The sequence below is a fragment of the Nesoenas mayeri genome (assembly GCF_963082525.1).
Source record: "Nesoenas mayeri genome assembly, chromosome: 2".
NCBI classification, from domain to species: domain Eukaryota; kingdom Metazoa; phylum Chordata; class Aves; order Columbiformes; family Columbidae; genus Nesoenas; species Nesoenas mayeri.
Window position 1 is genome coordinate 65,111,209 of NC_137543.1, and position 18,664 is coordinate 65,129,872.

Sequence of the window (18,664 nt, forward strand, 5' to 3'; positions counted from 1 at the left end):
CAGGTGCAAGTTTTTAGAGCTGTGGAGGAAACAAGGAAAACTTGCACTAATTATTTGGAAATTGGCATAACAGATGTCATTGTTTATCTTGATTTCACTCTATTACATTTTCAACTGATTCTTTCTCTAGAGTTGCAGGTCCAATGGCACCTAGGCACATGCATTAGATGCCTTCTGTCATTGCCTTAGAAAACGGAGCACTTGACCACACTGTCTTTGAGTGGAAAGAGGTCATATTCCTGAAAAACAGATTGCAAATCTTTTATTTTCATATAATAAGGGATATAAAAAGGACTCTCAGTAAGGCAAAGTTTTTAGGTACCAGCTCTGTGGCCAGGCTGCCATGCAGAATGGCTCTGAGCAGCAAGTATTCTGGCAGCTGTTTAGCCTAAGATATCCATATGTAAACTCATTCCTACTGTTACCAATGACTTTTTCACCAACCCACTCCAGAAGAACAGTATAATTTGTTTGCAAAGGTAAAGTAGCACAACAGCATTCTCATGTATCTCTTTCCATAACTGGAAAGGAAAAATTGCCATGTGAATTAAATATTTGCATTAGTATCCAGCACTCTTTCACTTAAGATTAACTTCTTGTGGTTTAGCCAAAGTTCATAAAGAGGGACAAAGTCACATCTCTTTGTTTAGACAGGAGTTGATTTTGTCTAGCTTTTATTTCCACGGGAAGTAGTAATAGTGATACGTGAAAAGGCACAAATCAATAATGTAAGACTAAGCAACATCTTCAGAAGTTTCAGAGATCTTCGAAACTATGGCCTGTGTTCAGAAATGTCTGTGGCCTTGTCTAGACCGGCACTGTTGCCCTCAAAGTCACTCTGGAGGCTGCCAACACCCTCTGCTTACAGATCAGGGCCTCTATCTTACCACCTCCAGCAGAACTTTGCCTGACCTGAGAAACAGTGGTGGTGCTGGGCATCTGAGGCTGGGCCTGCCTTGCTGCCCAGCCATGGAGTGAGCCAGGTTCTGACAGTGCAGTCCACCAGCAGCAACCCCACAGTCCCCTGACCACTTTCCAGACTAATTCCCATCCATAAATATAGGTAAGACCTGGAGAGGACACGAGGTTGATTTTCAGGTGTCATCGCAGGGGGGTTGGACTAGATGACCTTTGAAGGTCCCTTCCAACCCGAACTATTCCATGATTGTATGATTGTATGATTAGTTTCATATCAAAGTTAGATTGTGGGATCATCTTTCGTGCCAACTGCAGTGCAGATGGGAGGCTACTTCTCCTTCTTCTTGAGCTGGGTGAAGATACACATCAAGCTTGAATATCACTTTGTATGAAGACAAAGGCACTACAGAACCTGTGGGTGCACCTCCAGAACCCCTGAAGCTGTCTGTGGCATGTGTGGACACACCTGAACAAGCTTTCACCTGTCTAATATGGCTAATAATAGCAACGAGCTTGTGGGACAGTGTTCAGACAAGTCATATCAGCCTACACGATGAGTCCTCAATGGGCTTAACACTGTGACCTCATTGCTATTGTTACTTATTCAAACTGGATTATAAAGCTGGTTTGGGCAAGCCTGTTTGTGCTGTCTTTAAATGAAATGTATCTGTATACTAATCCTCATAAAATGTCAATCCATCCAACTACATTTTTTTTAAACTGTGGGCTCCAAAGTAATTTAACAGCTTTTAAAAACTTTATTTCAGGTAATTAGTGCAAATAATTTGTGACGGAACAACAATGGTGGCTTTCATAGCACTAGCTGCTTGTGAAAATAGGCCAAACAATTTCCCTTCATTGGGTAGAGTTGACTTACCGCAAGAGGAAAAATATTTTTAACTTTTTTCTTTAAATTCCCACCTGCCACCTCCTAACCCAAAGGCCGTTCCAGCTACTGCCTACAAGGCACATCTATACAACAGATTACTATGTTGGTCACTCTGTCAGCTAAAATGTAAAATAGGCTTTTCTGTCCTAGAAACAAGCTGTAACTAGTATTTTCATATGATTTTTTCAGAATAAGTTTTGGATAGTAAACCTATTTCCTGATCTACCATTTCTATGTCGGTATTTCTAACACTGCAGCAGGGCAGTGTTTAATTCAGGGCAATCATGTCTGTTATTTACTGATTCTAATGTTTGTCTGACTGTTTACCATGGTTTTTAAATATCTTAATTAGCATAATTCACAGTAGCACATGGTTGGCACACATGGACCTTTAAGATAATAAAAAAGAACATGCAGAATAAATATTTGGAAAAGGTGCCAGTATAGTTTAAAAGCTATTTGTCTTAAAGCTTTATTTAATTCTACTCAGGCAACATGACTCCCTCCAGACAAAACTCCTAAGCTATACCTTTATTTCCTGCTCCTAGTGAAATAAAATAATCCTGTGACATATTTGGGGGAAGCCCCTACTATACCATGCATGTTCCTTGTATCTGTGTGGGTTGCAAGGATGGGCTGCCTCTTTAAAAGGTTTCTGTGAACCTGTGTTGTTGTATTATAGTAAAGCTCTGGTAGGCGAGGGGTTGCGTGACTGCAGCAGCCTCATTTGTGACCTCAGAAAAGTGGTTATGAAAGTGATCTCTTGATCAGAGGAATAGAGCTCTGCTGCCTGCCAGACCAGCAAGGCAGAAATGAGCCTCCTCCCTGCAAATCTGCCCCGGCAGGAGAAAAAATGTTCCTCTTTTAGATGCAGCGTTCATAGACTCAGTTTTTCATAATTCCTCTGGAAAAACACGCGGCTTAAAACACAGCGGGGTCTAGAGTACATATTTTCTCCACTTAACTTTCACATTTTTTAAAAACATGTGCAAAAGCATCTTTGCTTTTGCTCTTTGCAGTTTGCAGTGTGTGTTTTCTGCCTTAAAGCTATTCATATTTTCTTTGGCATAGTGCTAATAAGTTTTGTTTCAATGGTTATTGGGCTGACTCTGGCAGTGTATGTGCAATGAAGGTCATATTATGACTGATGAAACACCAAAATAAACTGATGTTTATGTCACATAATGAGTGTAAAACAGATCTGATGAGCCGGTAGGTAAGAAATCACCAGTTTTCATCCGGAAGACCTTAACGGAATAAGAAACATCAGAAGTAATTTATGTATCATACTTCTCTTTATACATACTATTCAGCTAGTATTGATCACTTGGCAAAACCTGTAATTAACTGTAATTGCCTTGAATGTTGAGGCCACAATCCCATATGTTTCATGAGTGGAGGACAAGTTTTCTGTCCTTATCGCATAAAGAATACTTGTTATTTCTTTGGTAGCTTGCAATGAGTCAAGGTAGCAGGCACCTTCACAGGAGTCAGACTTGCCTGTTCAAGTCAATGACACATATGCAGAAGAGTTAGAACTGGAGAAAAGGTCATATTTTTATTAGCTAGAACTTTGTTTCTGAAATACAGAACATTATTTGGTTGTTCCTTGTCTTCACATGAGACAAATCTGATAAGAACTCTGTGGCTGCCTTTTACTTTTATCGCTATATCTAAGTAGTCTCTGTTTTTAAATATTGAAAAGCAAATCAAAGCAGGGCCACAATTTTCATTCTTAGAGCTTCCAAATATTACCTTTCCTGCCTGTTTTAAAGATCGTATTTTTAATTTTGCTTAGAAATTTTGAAGGTCCTAATTCTGGTCCTTGACCTAGGGACTGTGGCATTTTTTAAAAATACAGTTTCTTTAGTGCTAAGGGAGAGAAAGTATGTAAGCCCACAACTGGCCTGCTTAGAGTCTTTAGGATCTGCTTGGGATGCTTTTCTGAGTGTGGAACCTGGCTATGAAAAAAGGCAAAGCAAAATGGTTGTAAGGAAGTGAAAAATTAAGGTTCTTGTAGTAATTGAACGCTACGTGCATTCATTTTCTAATTCTGCAGAAGGTTCCTGTTCTGTAAAGTGATTTATTTTTGGACAAACCATAAGGTCTTCCTTGCAGGCCCTCTGACTTACAAGGGGTTCCAGCTGGGAGCAAGCTCTATCTGTTAGGATAGCTTTTCAGGACTAGTTTTTAAATGCATCATTAAAAAATTAATGTGTATGAAAACACATTAAACATATCCAGGGACAGTAATATTATCAATTTAGGGTTCAGGTACTTCAATTTTTGACTTCTGTTGTTGGCATGTGCTTCATTCTGAGCTTTTAGATAAGATTTTAATCTTTCTGGTTTTCTTCAGCATTCTAAAATGTTGTGGCATGTAGTTCAGTGTTTTAAGATTATCCTGAAAATTGATTCTGAATTCTATTTTTAAACTTTTAGATACTGTTCCTGGTGTTTCATTTGCCTTCTCAGCACTTTCTTTTGCCTCCTGAAGTAGAAAAGCTCAAGGACCTTCTCTCAAGCATATTGTTTCCACAGCTCATTAGGTCCATTTGACCTCTCAAGGCAGCTCTTCATACAGTCAGTCTCATCACAGCAGTCCCCACAAATGGCAGAAAAGACCAAAAGCAAAGCAGCTTTGCCTCGGAAAGAGAATGCAGTGTTCTGTGGGGTGTGGGTATTTATCGGTGACTGTGCAGCTGTGGGCTGTGGCATCCAGCTGACTCAAAGGCGGAGATTCTCGCATCTACGCCGTCAAGCGTGTTTGCTTATTTAAAGTACACTGGAAAGCAAATGTGGCTGTGTCTTTGCCTTTAATATCAGATACAGTATGGGTGCTATATAAAGCAGATATGAAGGAATTGCTCTTCTGATATTGCTAACTCTGAAAGTGATGAAGGCAGATTTGGTTTTCTGGGTAACATATGCACATCCTGTGCACTAAGGTCTCAGCGTGAATATTTTAGATGCAATGTTTATTTCATCTTAAAGGTTTCCTTTATCCTCTCCAGATCGTGTGCTGTGGCTATTTTTAAACAGTCTCTTGGGTGATATACTGGCCTACTGACACATGCTCTTTCAACTCTTTACTAAGAGATACTGACTTAAATTCCCTCTTGGATCTAGCAAGTATGAATTTAGCCTGTGCCTTTCCATGCAGAGTGGTGCAAATGAAATTATAAAGCTGCAAGAATGTTATAAAAGCAGTAGAAGTTGAGGAGTGGAAGCTCAGGAGATAGACTGTTTGAAACACAGGACTGGAAAATAGGTTATCGAATCCAAAAAGGCAAGCAAAGATCATATAAATTTCATGTAAGTCAGTCATTGTCAGGTTGATTTAATCAGGAAGGGGGAGAGATGCTTTTTCGTATACTTTCCTAATTGCATTTGTTTTCACGCTTGGTCTTTCATTTGATTTCATTCTTCAGGGACCGATTTACTAGATGTTCTAAACTGTACGTGTAAATTGGAGAGGGTACAATTGTGCACGTCTTCTGCAGCCAATAATTACTAAAAATTTTCTGATGTTTTCAAGATAAATCTGTTATCAGGAACTTGTTGCATTTCTTTTGTAAGATGCAATTCTTACAGTCTCCTTTTTCAAAGTGGGGATGATTGCACTAGACAGTAGTTTCTTACTTGTGAACACAAATAGCCTTTCTCTTGGCTGTCTTTTCAGTAAAAATGGATTTTGGTCTCATTACTTACGTTTCTGAAAAATATTTCAGACTCAGTTTTGTTTCAATAGGCTGTTTATCATAAATTATCTTTTTTTGTTTGGATGCAATGATTAGTCACAAGCTGGTCTTTCATCATATGCTTAAATTTAGTCACACACAGGCTTTCTCATAAGGTTCCGATTTTTCTTATTGTCACTTCTGTGGTATACTTCGTTTCACGTCACAGATGCTGCTTTTGTTCATCTGTTGTTTATTTTCTGTCTGCAACAAATTTTGTGGACAAGGTCATGGCATTGCAGTGAGAATATAACAACGTAAGAAATATACTACCATGTCACACCAGTGGTCCATCTAGTCCGATATTCTCATGTCCAAAATTGCTTTCTTTCAGCTGCTTTAAAGCATTCTTGTGGTGGTGCCATTGAGCACTTCACTATCCTCATATTGTGGAGCTGGGCAAATAGCAGTTCTGCATTCCGTTTATCCATTACCTTTACAGTTTTATAAACTTCTGTGATATATATCCTCTCATCCTTCTCTCCTCAGTGAACAGTCGCAGCCATTTTAGCCTCTCCTCAAAAGGCAGCTGCCTCTGCTGTGGACCCCGATGTTCATTGTTATATTATTTTCATTTTGAGAATCAAACCAGTGAACAAATGGCCTCGGGACAATGAAATAATAAGAGCCATATCAAAAGAGGACTACATTCTTGGACTACAGAGTGACTGAGTGCTGGGAATTCTGAGGGTATGGAGAACGTAAATTTTATTTTTCTCTGTATGGATTTTTTAAAATATCTGGACAAGGGAAAAGATGAATGGCTATTTAAGCAAGAAGCCATCGTGAATGACACAGTTGTTTTGATAGACCATCTGCTCCATAGATCCTAGAATCAGTATGTCCTGATGTGCTATTCCTCTGAATGTGTACAGATATCATGATCAGTGGGATATGCTGAGATCCCACCCAAGCAATCTGGATGTGGCAGGTCAGAACATGCTGCAGTACACTTCAGGCTAATGTAGATTTGTTTGGTGAAGTCCGAATCCCTCTACATTGGCTTAACAGGCAGTGTTTCAGAGCGTAAGGCAGAGGAAAATGCAAACTACAATAAGGCAAACATAAAACTACATTGATTGTACATTCTGAGGTCCTTAATGCTGGTAACTGACCAATGTTAAACAAGTTTTCTAAATGTAGAGTAGTTCTCTTAAATTTATTTTTTCTACACTTCTGCTGTTGGTCTCAATTCTGATTTACGGACGTGTACTTTACAAGCTCACAATGTAAGGGGCAAGGAATTTGTCAGAATCATCTTATTTTTTTATGAGGGGTGTGGGTATTGATTTGAAAGTGGACTAAGTGGTTTGTAGATTTCTTACTCATGGTTGTCAATAACTCAGGCTTGCAATCCATTTTGTAGTTTGACAGAATAATCTGTTTGTATTTACGTTTTAGGGATTTATTCAAAAGGGTGTACAAGCAAATACACGGTCAGGCAATCCAATGTAGTACAGCTTAATTAAACTAAGAATGGAATAATACAGGGATAAATTTAAGGCCGCAAGATGGAATCTATAAATCAATAGGTTCCCATCATCAAATCATCATATTTAAAGTAGTAGGTAATCAAATGGAAGGCAATTACTTGGAATAAGTCTTATATCTAGGGATAATTTAGGAGGACTGCCTGTCTGTGACAGTCTTATAGCCAATATAGTGTACCAGACCAACAGATAACTCAAATATTTACTCACAGTGATGCAAACAGATCTCTAAAATATTTTATTTGCCAGTGCGCAATGTGGGGTTGACTTGTTGTGGAGATCATCTGTTGAGTCATGTGAAGAAAAAAAGGTTGCAAGACCAAGCTGCAGAGAGGAACTGTGCTTTCTAGGCAAGGTATTTTGTGTCTGTTGCTTGTATAGTTAGCACACAATTCAGTTTCACATGGAGGCAGCTTTTCTTTGGATCTGTGATCCCTCAGAAGTTATGGGATAGTAAGGGAGATGTTACAGTCCCAGACTACATAAAAACATGACATACAAGTCCCAGACTACATGAAAACATGACATACAAGTATAGTTTCTTGTGAGCTAGTTCTGTGAGATACAGATAGCATAAACCACGAAAAACGATTATAAGAATAACTAATAACTTATTTCACATATTCTCCATTCTTCAGACTTTTCATGACAGCCACTTAGCCAGGCTCAGCATTTCTTAAATTATTCTAAACATTTTACAGACCAGGAATTGTGGAAACAGGACGTGTCCATCCAGAACTCATCCTAATGCACATTCACCTGAATACATAAGCAGCTCTTACCTGTAAAAATTAATCCTGTTTGTAATTAAACAATGTAAGTTTTCCTGGGGGGAATGTGAAATGTCCATTAGTGGAGATGCTCAACAAGAAAACCCTGAGCAACCTGCCTAACTGTAGTTTTCACCAAGGTGGGATAGACCAGATGGCCTTCCAAGGTCCCTTGCAACCTACAACTTCCTAAGTTTCTGTGGTTCCCTATCCCGACTCAGTAAATACGCCTGGGTTCCCCACAGGTAAAATACTTTCCTAAAGCTTCACAGAACTCTTTGCACCATAGCACAACTGAAAATGAGCAGGTAATTGTTTTCAGCCTCTTATCTTGCCTCATCTAAACTGTATCCCCTGAAGGCACACAGACCTCTTTCTCAGATGTAAGAAAAAAACGCCCTGATTTTGTCACCACCCCAAGAACTCCTTGGTTTTTATTTCTTCTCTTCACCGTCACCCTGACTCTGATGGTGCCTTTTTCCTGGACTTGCTGGCACTGCCTGCCCTGGAATCACACCAGCTCCATCCCAAGGACTTGGTCTGTCCATCATGACCTCCTACCCAGAATTGATTCCCTTCTTGACACAACCTTGCTCGACAGATAGGTCAGGAAGGAGAAGATGGGACTGACGGAGTTTAGAGGGCTGTGTGAGAAAGAGGGGAGATTTATTCTGGGAACCGGAGGACGGCATATCAGGACTTGCCCAAGGCAAGAAGTTCACCCTTCTCCCTTTCTGGCCTGCTGGAAAACCTCTCTGAGATCTCATCCTTAATATCTTGTCTGATCACTGCTAAATTTTCTAATGAGCCAGATCTCTCCAGGCTGATGTAGAAAAATTATAGGAATGTGAGCTTTTCCTCTCTTCCCTGTTTTTCTGTAGAAACAATTTCCATGTGTGCTCTTACACAGACAGCAGTGGCAGCCAGATTGCTGCTTTAGAAAGTTTATCACACCTGCAGCGATTTCTAAAAACACAAAACTGTCCGGTGGAATACAGCAAAACCAACAGTTTTGATGATCACTCTGGCAGCATTTTTTACTGTTTGTTAAAGGATTTGACTTCGGGGAAACGCTCCTCACCTCTCACACTGCCCGTTTTCTCCCCTCTCCCTGCTGCACAAGAGTCATTTTCTGATCCTTTCCTTTAAGCCCCTTTGCTTTTTTTAGGCAACTTCCAGATATCTGATACAGTATATAATGAGGAATTAGGTTCCATTACACGAAGGCTTAACCTTCTCGAAAAGCATTCAGCGCTTGCCAGGAGTCATCAATATTTAACAGCTGTTGTTATTATGAAATACTTCATAGGGTAATGCGGCTCGTCTGCTCGCACGCAAGGGTTTGAACGGGCGCCAGGCCCCTGTCAGAGCCGCCGGGAGATTGACGGGCGGCGAGGCTTGCGTGACAGCGGGGCTGGGGTTAGTCAGCAGCCTGCCTCCTCCGCAGCAGGGACTTCTCCTCCCCCTCGCCTCCCCTTCAAAAGGGCTCCTCAGGACGGGGAAGCAGGGGGCAGGGGCTGGGGTCTCAGTGGGGGAGAGGTGGCCCCACCAGCTTCACGCAAGGGCTACGGGGAGAGGAGGGCTGCTGGGCGGTGGCATCCCTTTGGTGCCGCTCTTGTGTTTGGGGGAAAAATGGATGAGGCTCTTTGGGGAAGGGAAGGAGTGGTTCTGAAAGAAAGAGGGGTTGGGATCTGGAAAGCAAACAGTTCGGTTTGTACCTTAAATAAATGTCATGCTGTACTCAAGAAACTTCAAAGGGCAGTCAGATTTCAAAGCATCTCTTAAGAAGAAGCAGACTGAGAAAACCGCTAAGTTGGGAAGAAAAACTTTGCATTATTGTTAGCATAATTTCATCTGGTGTTCCAGTAGCCTCCACAACAAGAGTGAGCACCATACATCTTTTATTCAGAGGACGCATTTTGGTGCTAATTTCTTTCTCAAAGCGTTTGTGCAACCTGTATGTTGTAGCATTTCAGAGTGCAAACATTTCTTTTATATTGTTTGCAATGTATAATAACTGTCCTTTGCGTTGAATATTTTTTAATTTCAGTGTGCATCTAATGAGTGCTGTCCTTACCGTCACTCAGTGTTGTCTGTAACACAGCAAGAGGAAACAGACCATTTCAGTTCACGGCTGTAGGTTCGTTAAGCAGAATTGCTCCTACGGAGTGTTTCCTAGTTGTTTTGTTTTGTTTTCTTAGCATTCAGGGTAACACGCATAGCTGATTCTTCCTGCAGCTCAAAGATCCAGGAAGAAAGACCTGGTTTTCACTTCCTTTCAACTAACAGTCACCAAAAGTAATACTTGTGTTCATAAAGCATTGTCTTTGAACCTGCAAGCTAGATTGGGATATTTTCATCTGACCATTTTAAGAAACAATTTATCCCCTGGGCATCTCTAGAGAGAAATGATCTCACTGGGACTGCTTGTAGAAAGGCTTGAAACTGATATGCCTGCATCATACCAAGTCTGAAGAAGACAGTACTGTCCCCTTCTTACACCCCAAATGAAGCCAGGCAAGCAACAGCATCCCTTCACCACTCATTTTCCTCCTGTGCTGTTGCTTGTTGCAGGTAACCTGAGGAGTAGGAGGACCCTGGGATGGCTTGGGGTACAGTTTGACCATGCATTAGCTTATTACAGAGCTTAGCTCAGCAGGTAATTTTTCTGATTGTTTTCTGAAGAACGATGGTTGTGCCTGTGTAGGAAGAGGTACAGAAACACTTGGGGGAATGTAATCCTATGGGTTTAAATAGCATAGTTTTATGAGAGCCCTGAAATTTCCATCCCTCTGAACTAAAGAGTGTTCTGCAATGAATAAATGTTCTGTTATTTCTGGGGGAAAGGGAATGGCTGGTTTCATGATACTTCTATAGACTTTAAAGTGTCAGGCAGCTTTTCTCTTCTTTATAATGTTCCAGATTTGATTTTCAAGCCAAGGGGTTTGCAAATTCAGATAGCAATGTTTGTATCAGAACTGGAGGCTCAGAAGAGATCTCAGCTTTTTACAGTGTTCTGGGGAGAGACAGTGCAGCTGTGAAGGGCTCAGCAGCATTGTCTGAGACAGTCCTATACTCCATTCAGCCAAATTCATCATCTCTTTTGTGGACTTTTTTCCTCACATTAATTTGTTGTTAAATCTAACTCTACATTATTTTTTTCCATTTCCCCTCCTTTCACTTCTTTTAGATCAGAAATTGGAACAATGTCCTCAGATCTTTGACCTTTCCTTCAGGAAATCGTATTGGCCATTTTTCTTAATTTTTTTGCCCTCTTTTTCTTCCTCCTCCTTGCCCTCTTCCCCCCATCCTGTGTATTTCAACAGCGTTGTCCTTCTGTAGGACCAAGCATTTCCAAATTTGTGGACTTTTAATCTTGCCTGGGATTGCACCATGCTCACTAGATGGCATGACCTTGCAAAACTGTCAGCCCTAGTACTTGTATATGTTGTATTTATCACCCTATGGTATCAATACGCTCATTCATCTTCTTTGGCAGAACAGCTCCATCTTCTGTTTTATTTGTGTTCTGGAAGTGCAGGCTGGATAAGTTACACTCAGAAAAAGGTCTCTGCTGTTCCTGCTTCCCATCTCATTGCCAGTTTGCAACCTAGTAGGTGAGCACCCCACACTGAATTGCTGACAGTTGCCTCTCCCATAGAAAGCAGTCCAAGGCTCCATAAAGCTAAAATTTTCCTTTTCTTTTTCCCCCCCACAGCCAGCAGCATTCATCAGGCTGCCTGCAATATCAGTTTCTTGATATATGGGAACTCCAGCAGGCAAAGGTTTTCCCCTCAGGTCACTGAGTCATCCTTTGCTGTTTGTTATTTTTTAACTTTCCAGTTTGCTTCTCCCTGCCTACTAGAGACAGTACTCCTGCATTCTCCAGCCTTTCGCTTGTTGTAGGCGTCACCTTTGCTCCAGAGGGCCACCATTTTGTGCACTGTCTAAGCCTGATCACAGCTGTTTTGGCATCAGGGCCCTCGCTATTAAGCCACGAGTCATAACCAAAACTTACTTTCACTCAGTTCTCCCACTTGATTCTTCGTGGTGACAGGAGTATCGTTAGGCTGCTCTGTTTCCTTTTCCCTATTTTTCTGCCCAGTCAGGTAATATCTTGCAATTTCCACTCCTCACCCCGTCATGTCTTGCTTTTCCTCCTCCTCATCCATTTTGGTGATTTGCATGGTCCTGTGCCTTTCTTGCTCTGCTTTTTCCAGCTGACAGGCTGTCACCAGCAGCAGTATCTCCTCTGAGCTGTCACTGCAGTATCAGCCAAGCCCTGGGTGGATTAATAGATTATTTCCAGCACAGGGAGGCAGAACAAGACTGAAAATTGAGCAGTGGCTCTGCTGCCTCAGGTGCGAGGAACAAACATCCCTGTCTCTGAGGATCTCCCGCTTCTTGACACAAAGGGTGTTGTTCGTCTTTGACGGTGCACTGGGTTTCCTTGCAGCCCGGGCCAGTGAGTAGGGTATGTTATGAAACGGATGTGTGTGGCCTAACATACGGGTAACTCTATCTGGCAAAATAACATTAAAATACTTTCCATTTGGAGAGGGAATTTATAGTAGCCAGACGAGCGGCGGAACAAACATCCCTTGTGCTTCTGCTGCTGTGTTTGTGTGAGCCTGAAGGCTAACAAACAGGCAGGGAGCTCTGGCCCACTCAGGCGGGTAAAGTAATACTTTCCACTAACGATGAAGTTAGAACTGGTGGAATTTTCACAGCACCAAGAGAACGCATTAAAAAAAAAAAACAAACTTCATTTCCTTTCACCCCTCCCTGTTTGTCCTTTAACCTGCACAAAAACTGCAAACCACCGTGTCAGTAATTACAAAAACATCTTTTCTGAGGGGGGAAACTCTGGAAGAGGCTATTGGAATAGAGACTAGGCTTTTAAAAATTGTTGTCCTGAGTGTCCATATGTCTGTTCTTATGGAGAGCCGTAGCAGCAGGCTTGGTCGGTCAGGGGGAAAAAAGCACAACCTTTTCCAGTTAATTCGAAAAGTATACCAAAATGAAAATGCAGATTGAAAAATCTGTATATCCTGTTCATCGCAGCCTAGCTTTCAAGTCTGAAATCACAAAATTGTTTTGGCTGGAAAACATGAGTAGGGATCTGTTTTAGGCAGCTTGGGATTTTCCTGATGTGTTTTCCCATGCCCAGGGGAGGGATTTATTACATCTAATTATACATTTGAGATGATTGCTCTGGGGTAATGACCGACATTATCACTGGCGGCAAATATTTACAATGTAAGCTAAAAACCATCACGAATATTCAGTCAGTATGGTTTTGCGTTGCCATCATCTGTTGTAAGACACTAATATATCTTGCAACAGTCCCTCGCTAGGCTGTTGGATTGAGAAGGGGCTCTTGCGCAGCTCTTTGGAAAGGAAGTGACTCCATTTTGATCGTATCCTCAGCCATTTGCAACAAATGTTATTCAAGCCATTAACTTTTTCTTAATTTGGCATCTTACTAAAAACTTAAATCCCACTGTCATGAGTTTTAGCAACAAGCTCAGCAGCATTAGAGGCTTTCTGGCTGTCTCCCCTTCTTATTCTGATTTGGTATAAACTATTCCTGACTGTTTAAACCTCTTTTTTTTTTTTTTTTGTATTATTAACCATCTCTGGCTGTGGCTGCTCCAGCTCTCCTTTAGCTGGAAGGGACAGTGTGTATCAAATGTCCCAGCTAATCTCACTGGTATGCTCTGCTCTCTCATTCTCTCCATGAGAAGGCGAGCAAACAGAAAACCGAATCTCTGTTTCATACCAGGATTTTCATATGACCCATCTCTGGGATGGGGCAGTAAGGGTAAAGCTGACTCCTTAACTGTTACTGACCAAATGGTATAGAGAGGTTTCTGTAGTACCCCCTAGGTGATGCAGAAGCCCAGTGAATCAAGTGATGTCAGCCTTCTCAGAAATCCTTCTATTATCCCCAGAAATAGGTCTATTTTTCAGGGATTCTTCTGTGGGATATATAAATACTCCAATCTGACTATTCAAAGATATTTCAGATCAAACAATGATAATCTATGTGCAGGAAGAACACCAATTTTGACTCATACAAAGTTTTTTATTATTATTAGGAAAAATATATACAATTTTAATCTATAGTGAGAGATTTTCAGGAATTTCATGAGTAAAAACAAACTTTAAACCTCTCTTTAAAAACGAAACAGTTTAAGAACATTCCCTTTAATCTTACAATCAGGCTCACACTCATAGAATTGAATAGGGTAAAGTGAGATGAAAATAATCTGATGCCAAGAAGGTCAGCACTGAAAATAAGAAACTTATTTCGGATGCTTGTCCTCTGAGCAACATAAGCATTTCTTTACATTGTCATAATACATATTTTTATAAACAAAACAATACATATTTTTATAAACAAAACAACTTGCGAACTTTCTTTTATTTCTTTCCTGTGGGTTTTGGTTTTTGCTTTATGTAGAGTACACTAATGGAAAAAATATGTTCAATAAAAACTGTGATAGATATTTCATATAAAAAACATCTGGACGGCCAAATATGTATCTATCTCCCTCACAGCAAAAGAAAGTTGTCAGTAACTGAGATCCAGACCACAAAGACAGTAACTACCAATTAAATCAATGCATGTTAAGTGCCTAAATGTGAATTTTAGTCTAGCAGCCCTTATCATTACTATTTCTAAATTGATAATAACTCTTTCCAACAGCCATTCAAGAAAAGCACTTTAAGAAGCAAGTTGGCCAAATAATAAAAGAAGACAATGCATCTAACAACACTGCTGTACAAGAAGGTGGACTTCTACTAGAAGTGAGTGAAAAAACGCTATTTTTTTCTGGCTTGAATTTCTTTGGTTTGATCATATATTCAGGTTAATGGCTTGTGACAACAACATGATCAGTCTTGTTGTGAATCGTTCAAGAATCACACTTGTGAGAGCTTCTTGCAAGAGCAAAACTGATAGTTGTGATAGCCCCGCTCAGCCTCTGCTTGGGCATTTGTACCGTACCTTGCACCCCCACATCCTTGAAATTACCTGTGAACTCCAGTGGGTCAGTTCACAGTTCCTTTTCACCTGGAGTGATAACAGAGGTTTATTTTACTTGGCCCATATTCTGAGGGTGCCAACAGGACCTTGTCTGGTTTCTGATCTGAGTTAGGATTATTCTGGGATATTTTGATTTATCCTACTTCCTCAGATCTGTGCTCTGAGGGAAGCTGTGTGTGCAGAAGTTTTTCCTTCTATGTATTTTTATCCCCTTTAGGATGACTTTATATTGGCAGAGCAGCATAAAGGGGCCATACTGTTACTGAGAATTGGGTCCATTAATCTGGATGAAGAATTAATACTTTTGTGAACTACTGAACCAGCTAGAGCACAACAGTCCATCCCAGATACATCTGCATTTCAAGCACATGATGTAATAATGCCTTTTGTACACTGAGGTCCTTGGAAATTCCTGTGTGATGAAGACTACATATGCATAGTTGTTTTGGATAGGATAATATTCATGGTATAAAAATTGTGTTTTAATGACAACTCTGAGATACAAGTAAATGTAAATGAAATAGTAGTCTCCTGCAAAGAAATGCTGTATACTATTAAAAAAAAAAAAGACTTTTTATCATGGAATCTAAATCATAACTCATTCAAGTCTATGGAATGGAAACTGCCACCCTGCTTTCCTTCCTTTTAATACTTTAGAAGATTTTAATTCTGTATTTCAAAGCGAATAACACAGAGGCATCTGATTAGTGTCCTGGTTTCACCTGGGACAGAGTTAATTTTCTTCCTAGTAGCTGGTACAGTGCTGTGTTTTGGATTCAGCCTGCGAAGAATGTTGATAACGCACTGATGTTTTGGTTGTTGCCAAACAATATTCGTACCAAGTCAAGGACTTTTCAGCAAGAAGGCTGCAGGTGCACAAGAAGCTGGGAGGGGCTACAGCCAGGACAGCTGATCCAGGCTGGCCAAACGGGTATTGAGTACCATGTCATGTCATGCTCAGTATATAAACTGGAGTTGGCTTGAGGGCAAATACTGCTGCTCGGGAACTGACAGGCTATTGGTGCGTGGGTGGTGAGCAATTGCATTGTGCATCACTTGCATCGCTTGTTTTGCATATTCTATTATTATTATTGTTGTTATAATTATTATTTTCTCTTCCTTTTTTTTCCTATTAAACTATTCTTATCTCAACCCAAGACATTTTTTTACCTTTCCCTTCTTTCCAGTCTTTCCCCCATCCCACTGGGAGGGATGAGCAAGCAGCTGCGTGGTCCTTGTTGGTGGCTGGGGTTCAACCACGATATTAGTTATTGCTAGTGCCAAAATGAGATGTTGGGCTGTCAGGTATTATTTGCAATCATTTCCATTCTCAGTGAATAAGGAGTACAGGGTGTACAATATATTATAAATATGGTGATGATCTAATTTTTAATGAGGGTTTCCTAACTTCAGTCTTTGTTTTGTTTGGTGTATATTACTTGTCCACAAGTTATAATCATTAAGAATCTTCGAAGAGTAGCCCTACTGCTATGAGCGCATGGAGAGAACCATTTTGAATATATGAGAGAGATTTTATCCTGGATCATATTTAATGTGGATCACTAACTAGATGATTAATTGCATGTTAATATGAACGTATTCACTAGACTTCGTTTATGGGCACGCCTGACCTAGAATAAGAGGGTGAATTTTTGTTAGGCTGGTCTGGGAATGTTCCCTGGGCATCGAGTTTGGTGCAGATGCTCATTCAGTGGCCAGCGCATGTGAACAAAAGTGGGGGTTTTTTTGTTGTTCAACCAAATTCACCATGTTGGTTATTAGAGACTGGGGGTTTTAACTAAAGAGACAAATTTCTGATTCCTTCCAAGGAGAAGCAAACAATCTTGCTGGTGGTTGCTGTTCTTTGTATATTGACTTGTGAATCTGTCCACTTTATTGGTTCTCAAAAGATACTTTTTACCTGTCAAAAGCTGCCTTCCTTCTCATGATACCACCTTGCACTGTGCAACTTCTCCCACATGCTTTATATAATACAAACCAGAATAATCTGAATCACCAAAATATGTGTGAATAATACTGTCCCTGGCTGCAATGTTAATGGAAAACCAGGAATCATTGCATTTTTTTTCTTAGTTGGTATGATCACTGTGCTCTATGTATAGCTAGAAATACGAAAAACCAAGAACCCTAATTACTGGTAAATAATGTATCTGGAACTCTAGATTCTTGGAACAATGCAGTACTTCCCCTTTCAGCTTCAAAGAAAACAATGGAATTAGTCTGTCTTGAAAGTATGTTTAAAATGTTTTTTATTTTTAAAGGCCTCTGCCACAACATGTGTTTTATATTTAAGAGTTTATAGATATTTTTTACGGCTATAATCAAATAACTTTCATCAGCAATCATAGAATAAACAATGATACCAGTTTATCAAAGACTTTTTAGTGGAGCACAGTAGGTATCTAGATAAATAATTTCTTCCAGTGTTTTAAGATCACTTCTGGATAAGAGAGCCTTTCTTGCCATCTTTGTTTCCCTTTGGAGGGAAGACAGACAAAGCCCTAAGAACCAAATCCAATGTTATTAACAGGCTTTTTGAGTATACCGCATTCTTGCAAACTTCGCTCTTCTTGGAGACTTCAGACTCCAACTGTTTGCTGCACTAATGATTTTTAACTTTGCACTTCCAAAATGTTTTCCAAGACAGGTGGTACTGGAACCCTTGTGCCACATGCCTTCTGGCAGAGAAGGGTCTCATTCAGTTTCTGAAGCTTGTTACTTCATACTTAAAGAACAGTGGGCCAAACCCGTAACCAGAAAAGTGGGAAAATAAATTGTATTGGCAGTTAATAAATCCCAGCAGAATTTATGGGGTGATGGGGTGGAGAAACACAATAAAATGGTGAGTTGGAAAAATAAGAATGAATCACTGGCGGGTATCTAGGCAATAGCCTTGATCGCAATAATAATCTCATGGCTATTGGCCACCTCCTGCTCTTCCCCTCAGCTATGCTGCACTCACAATCTCAAGTCTAGTCTCAGAGTCTACACTGTTGTGCAAATAATTCCTCATCCCAAATGCATGTGTAATTTTCACGTGTTACACTATCCTATTGGAAGAACTGTGGAGTCTCCTTCTCTGGAGACATTCAAAACCCACCTGGACATGTTCCTGTGTGACCTCACCTAGGCGTTCCCGCTCCAGCAGGGGGATTGGACTAGATGATCTTTTGAGGTCGCTTCCAATCCCAAACATACTGTGATACTGTGAACTAAATGTCTGTGGTTGAGAGGGAGGCCCTCTCTGGATTTGTTTTCTCAAAGACATGCAGTCAGGCCATGGCCCCATCATCACCACTGACACTGCTTCTTGCGTAATCATCACCCATATACTAAGCAGCACACTCCTAAAATTATCACGTGGACTTTATTGACCACCCCACAGTTGCTCCTGCAGTTTTTCTGCTTGTTCTGGAAGAATCATGGATGTACAAATTTCTGTCTCAACACTTGCTGCTGAAGGAGATGTCTTGATGGTCTTTCTTTCCTTCTTTATTATGTCTGTTGGTCTTTTATTCTGCTGTTGTAGGCTGTAGCATAAGGTTTATGGTATCTCTGTCTCCATGTGTACTGGAAATAAGTCTTTCCAGGTGTGAAGATAGTGTTTTATATCCAAAATGTCACAAAAATTACAAAGAAACTTGGATGATCCAGGCAGCTCCCAAAGAGATGCTAATGGAGTAAGGCTGCCTGATTCTGTCATGCCCCATCTCGCCGATGAATACTGATAAAGGCCAGACCTGGCCTCTTTTGTAATTTCTGTGCTCACAGGCAGCTCATGCTCT

At 40.5% G+C, this 18,664-nt stretch overlaps 1 protein-coding gene across 1 annotated transcript in view; it reads left to right on the forward strand.

Moving 5' to 3' along the window:
- Nucleotides 1–18,664, forward strand: part of AHRR (aryl hydrocarbon receptor repressor) — a gene marked incomplete at both ends in the record, with an annotated part of 67,761 nt that overhangs the window by 25,329 nt on the left and 23,768 nt on the right. The window contains one exon of the mRNA XM_080339605.1: nucleotides 14,520–14,620. Within this exon, the coding sequence (XP_080195731.1) occupies nucleotides 14,520–14,620 (101 nt within the window). The remainder of the gene's footprint in view (nucleotides 1–14,519; nucleotides 14,621–18,664) is intronic.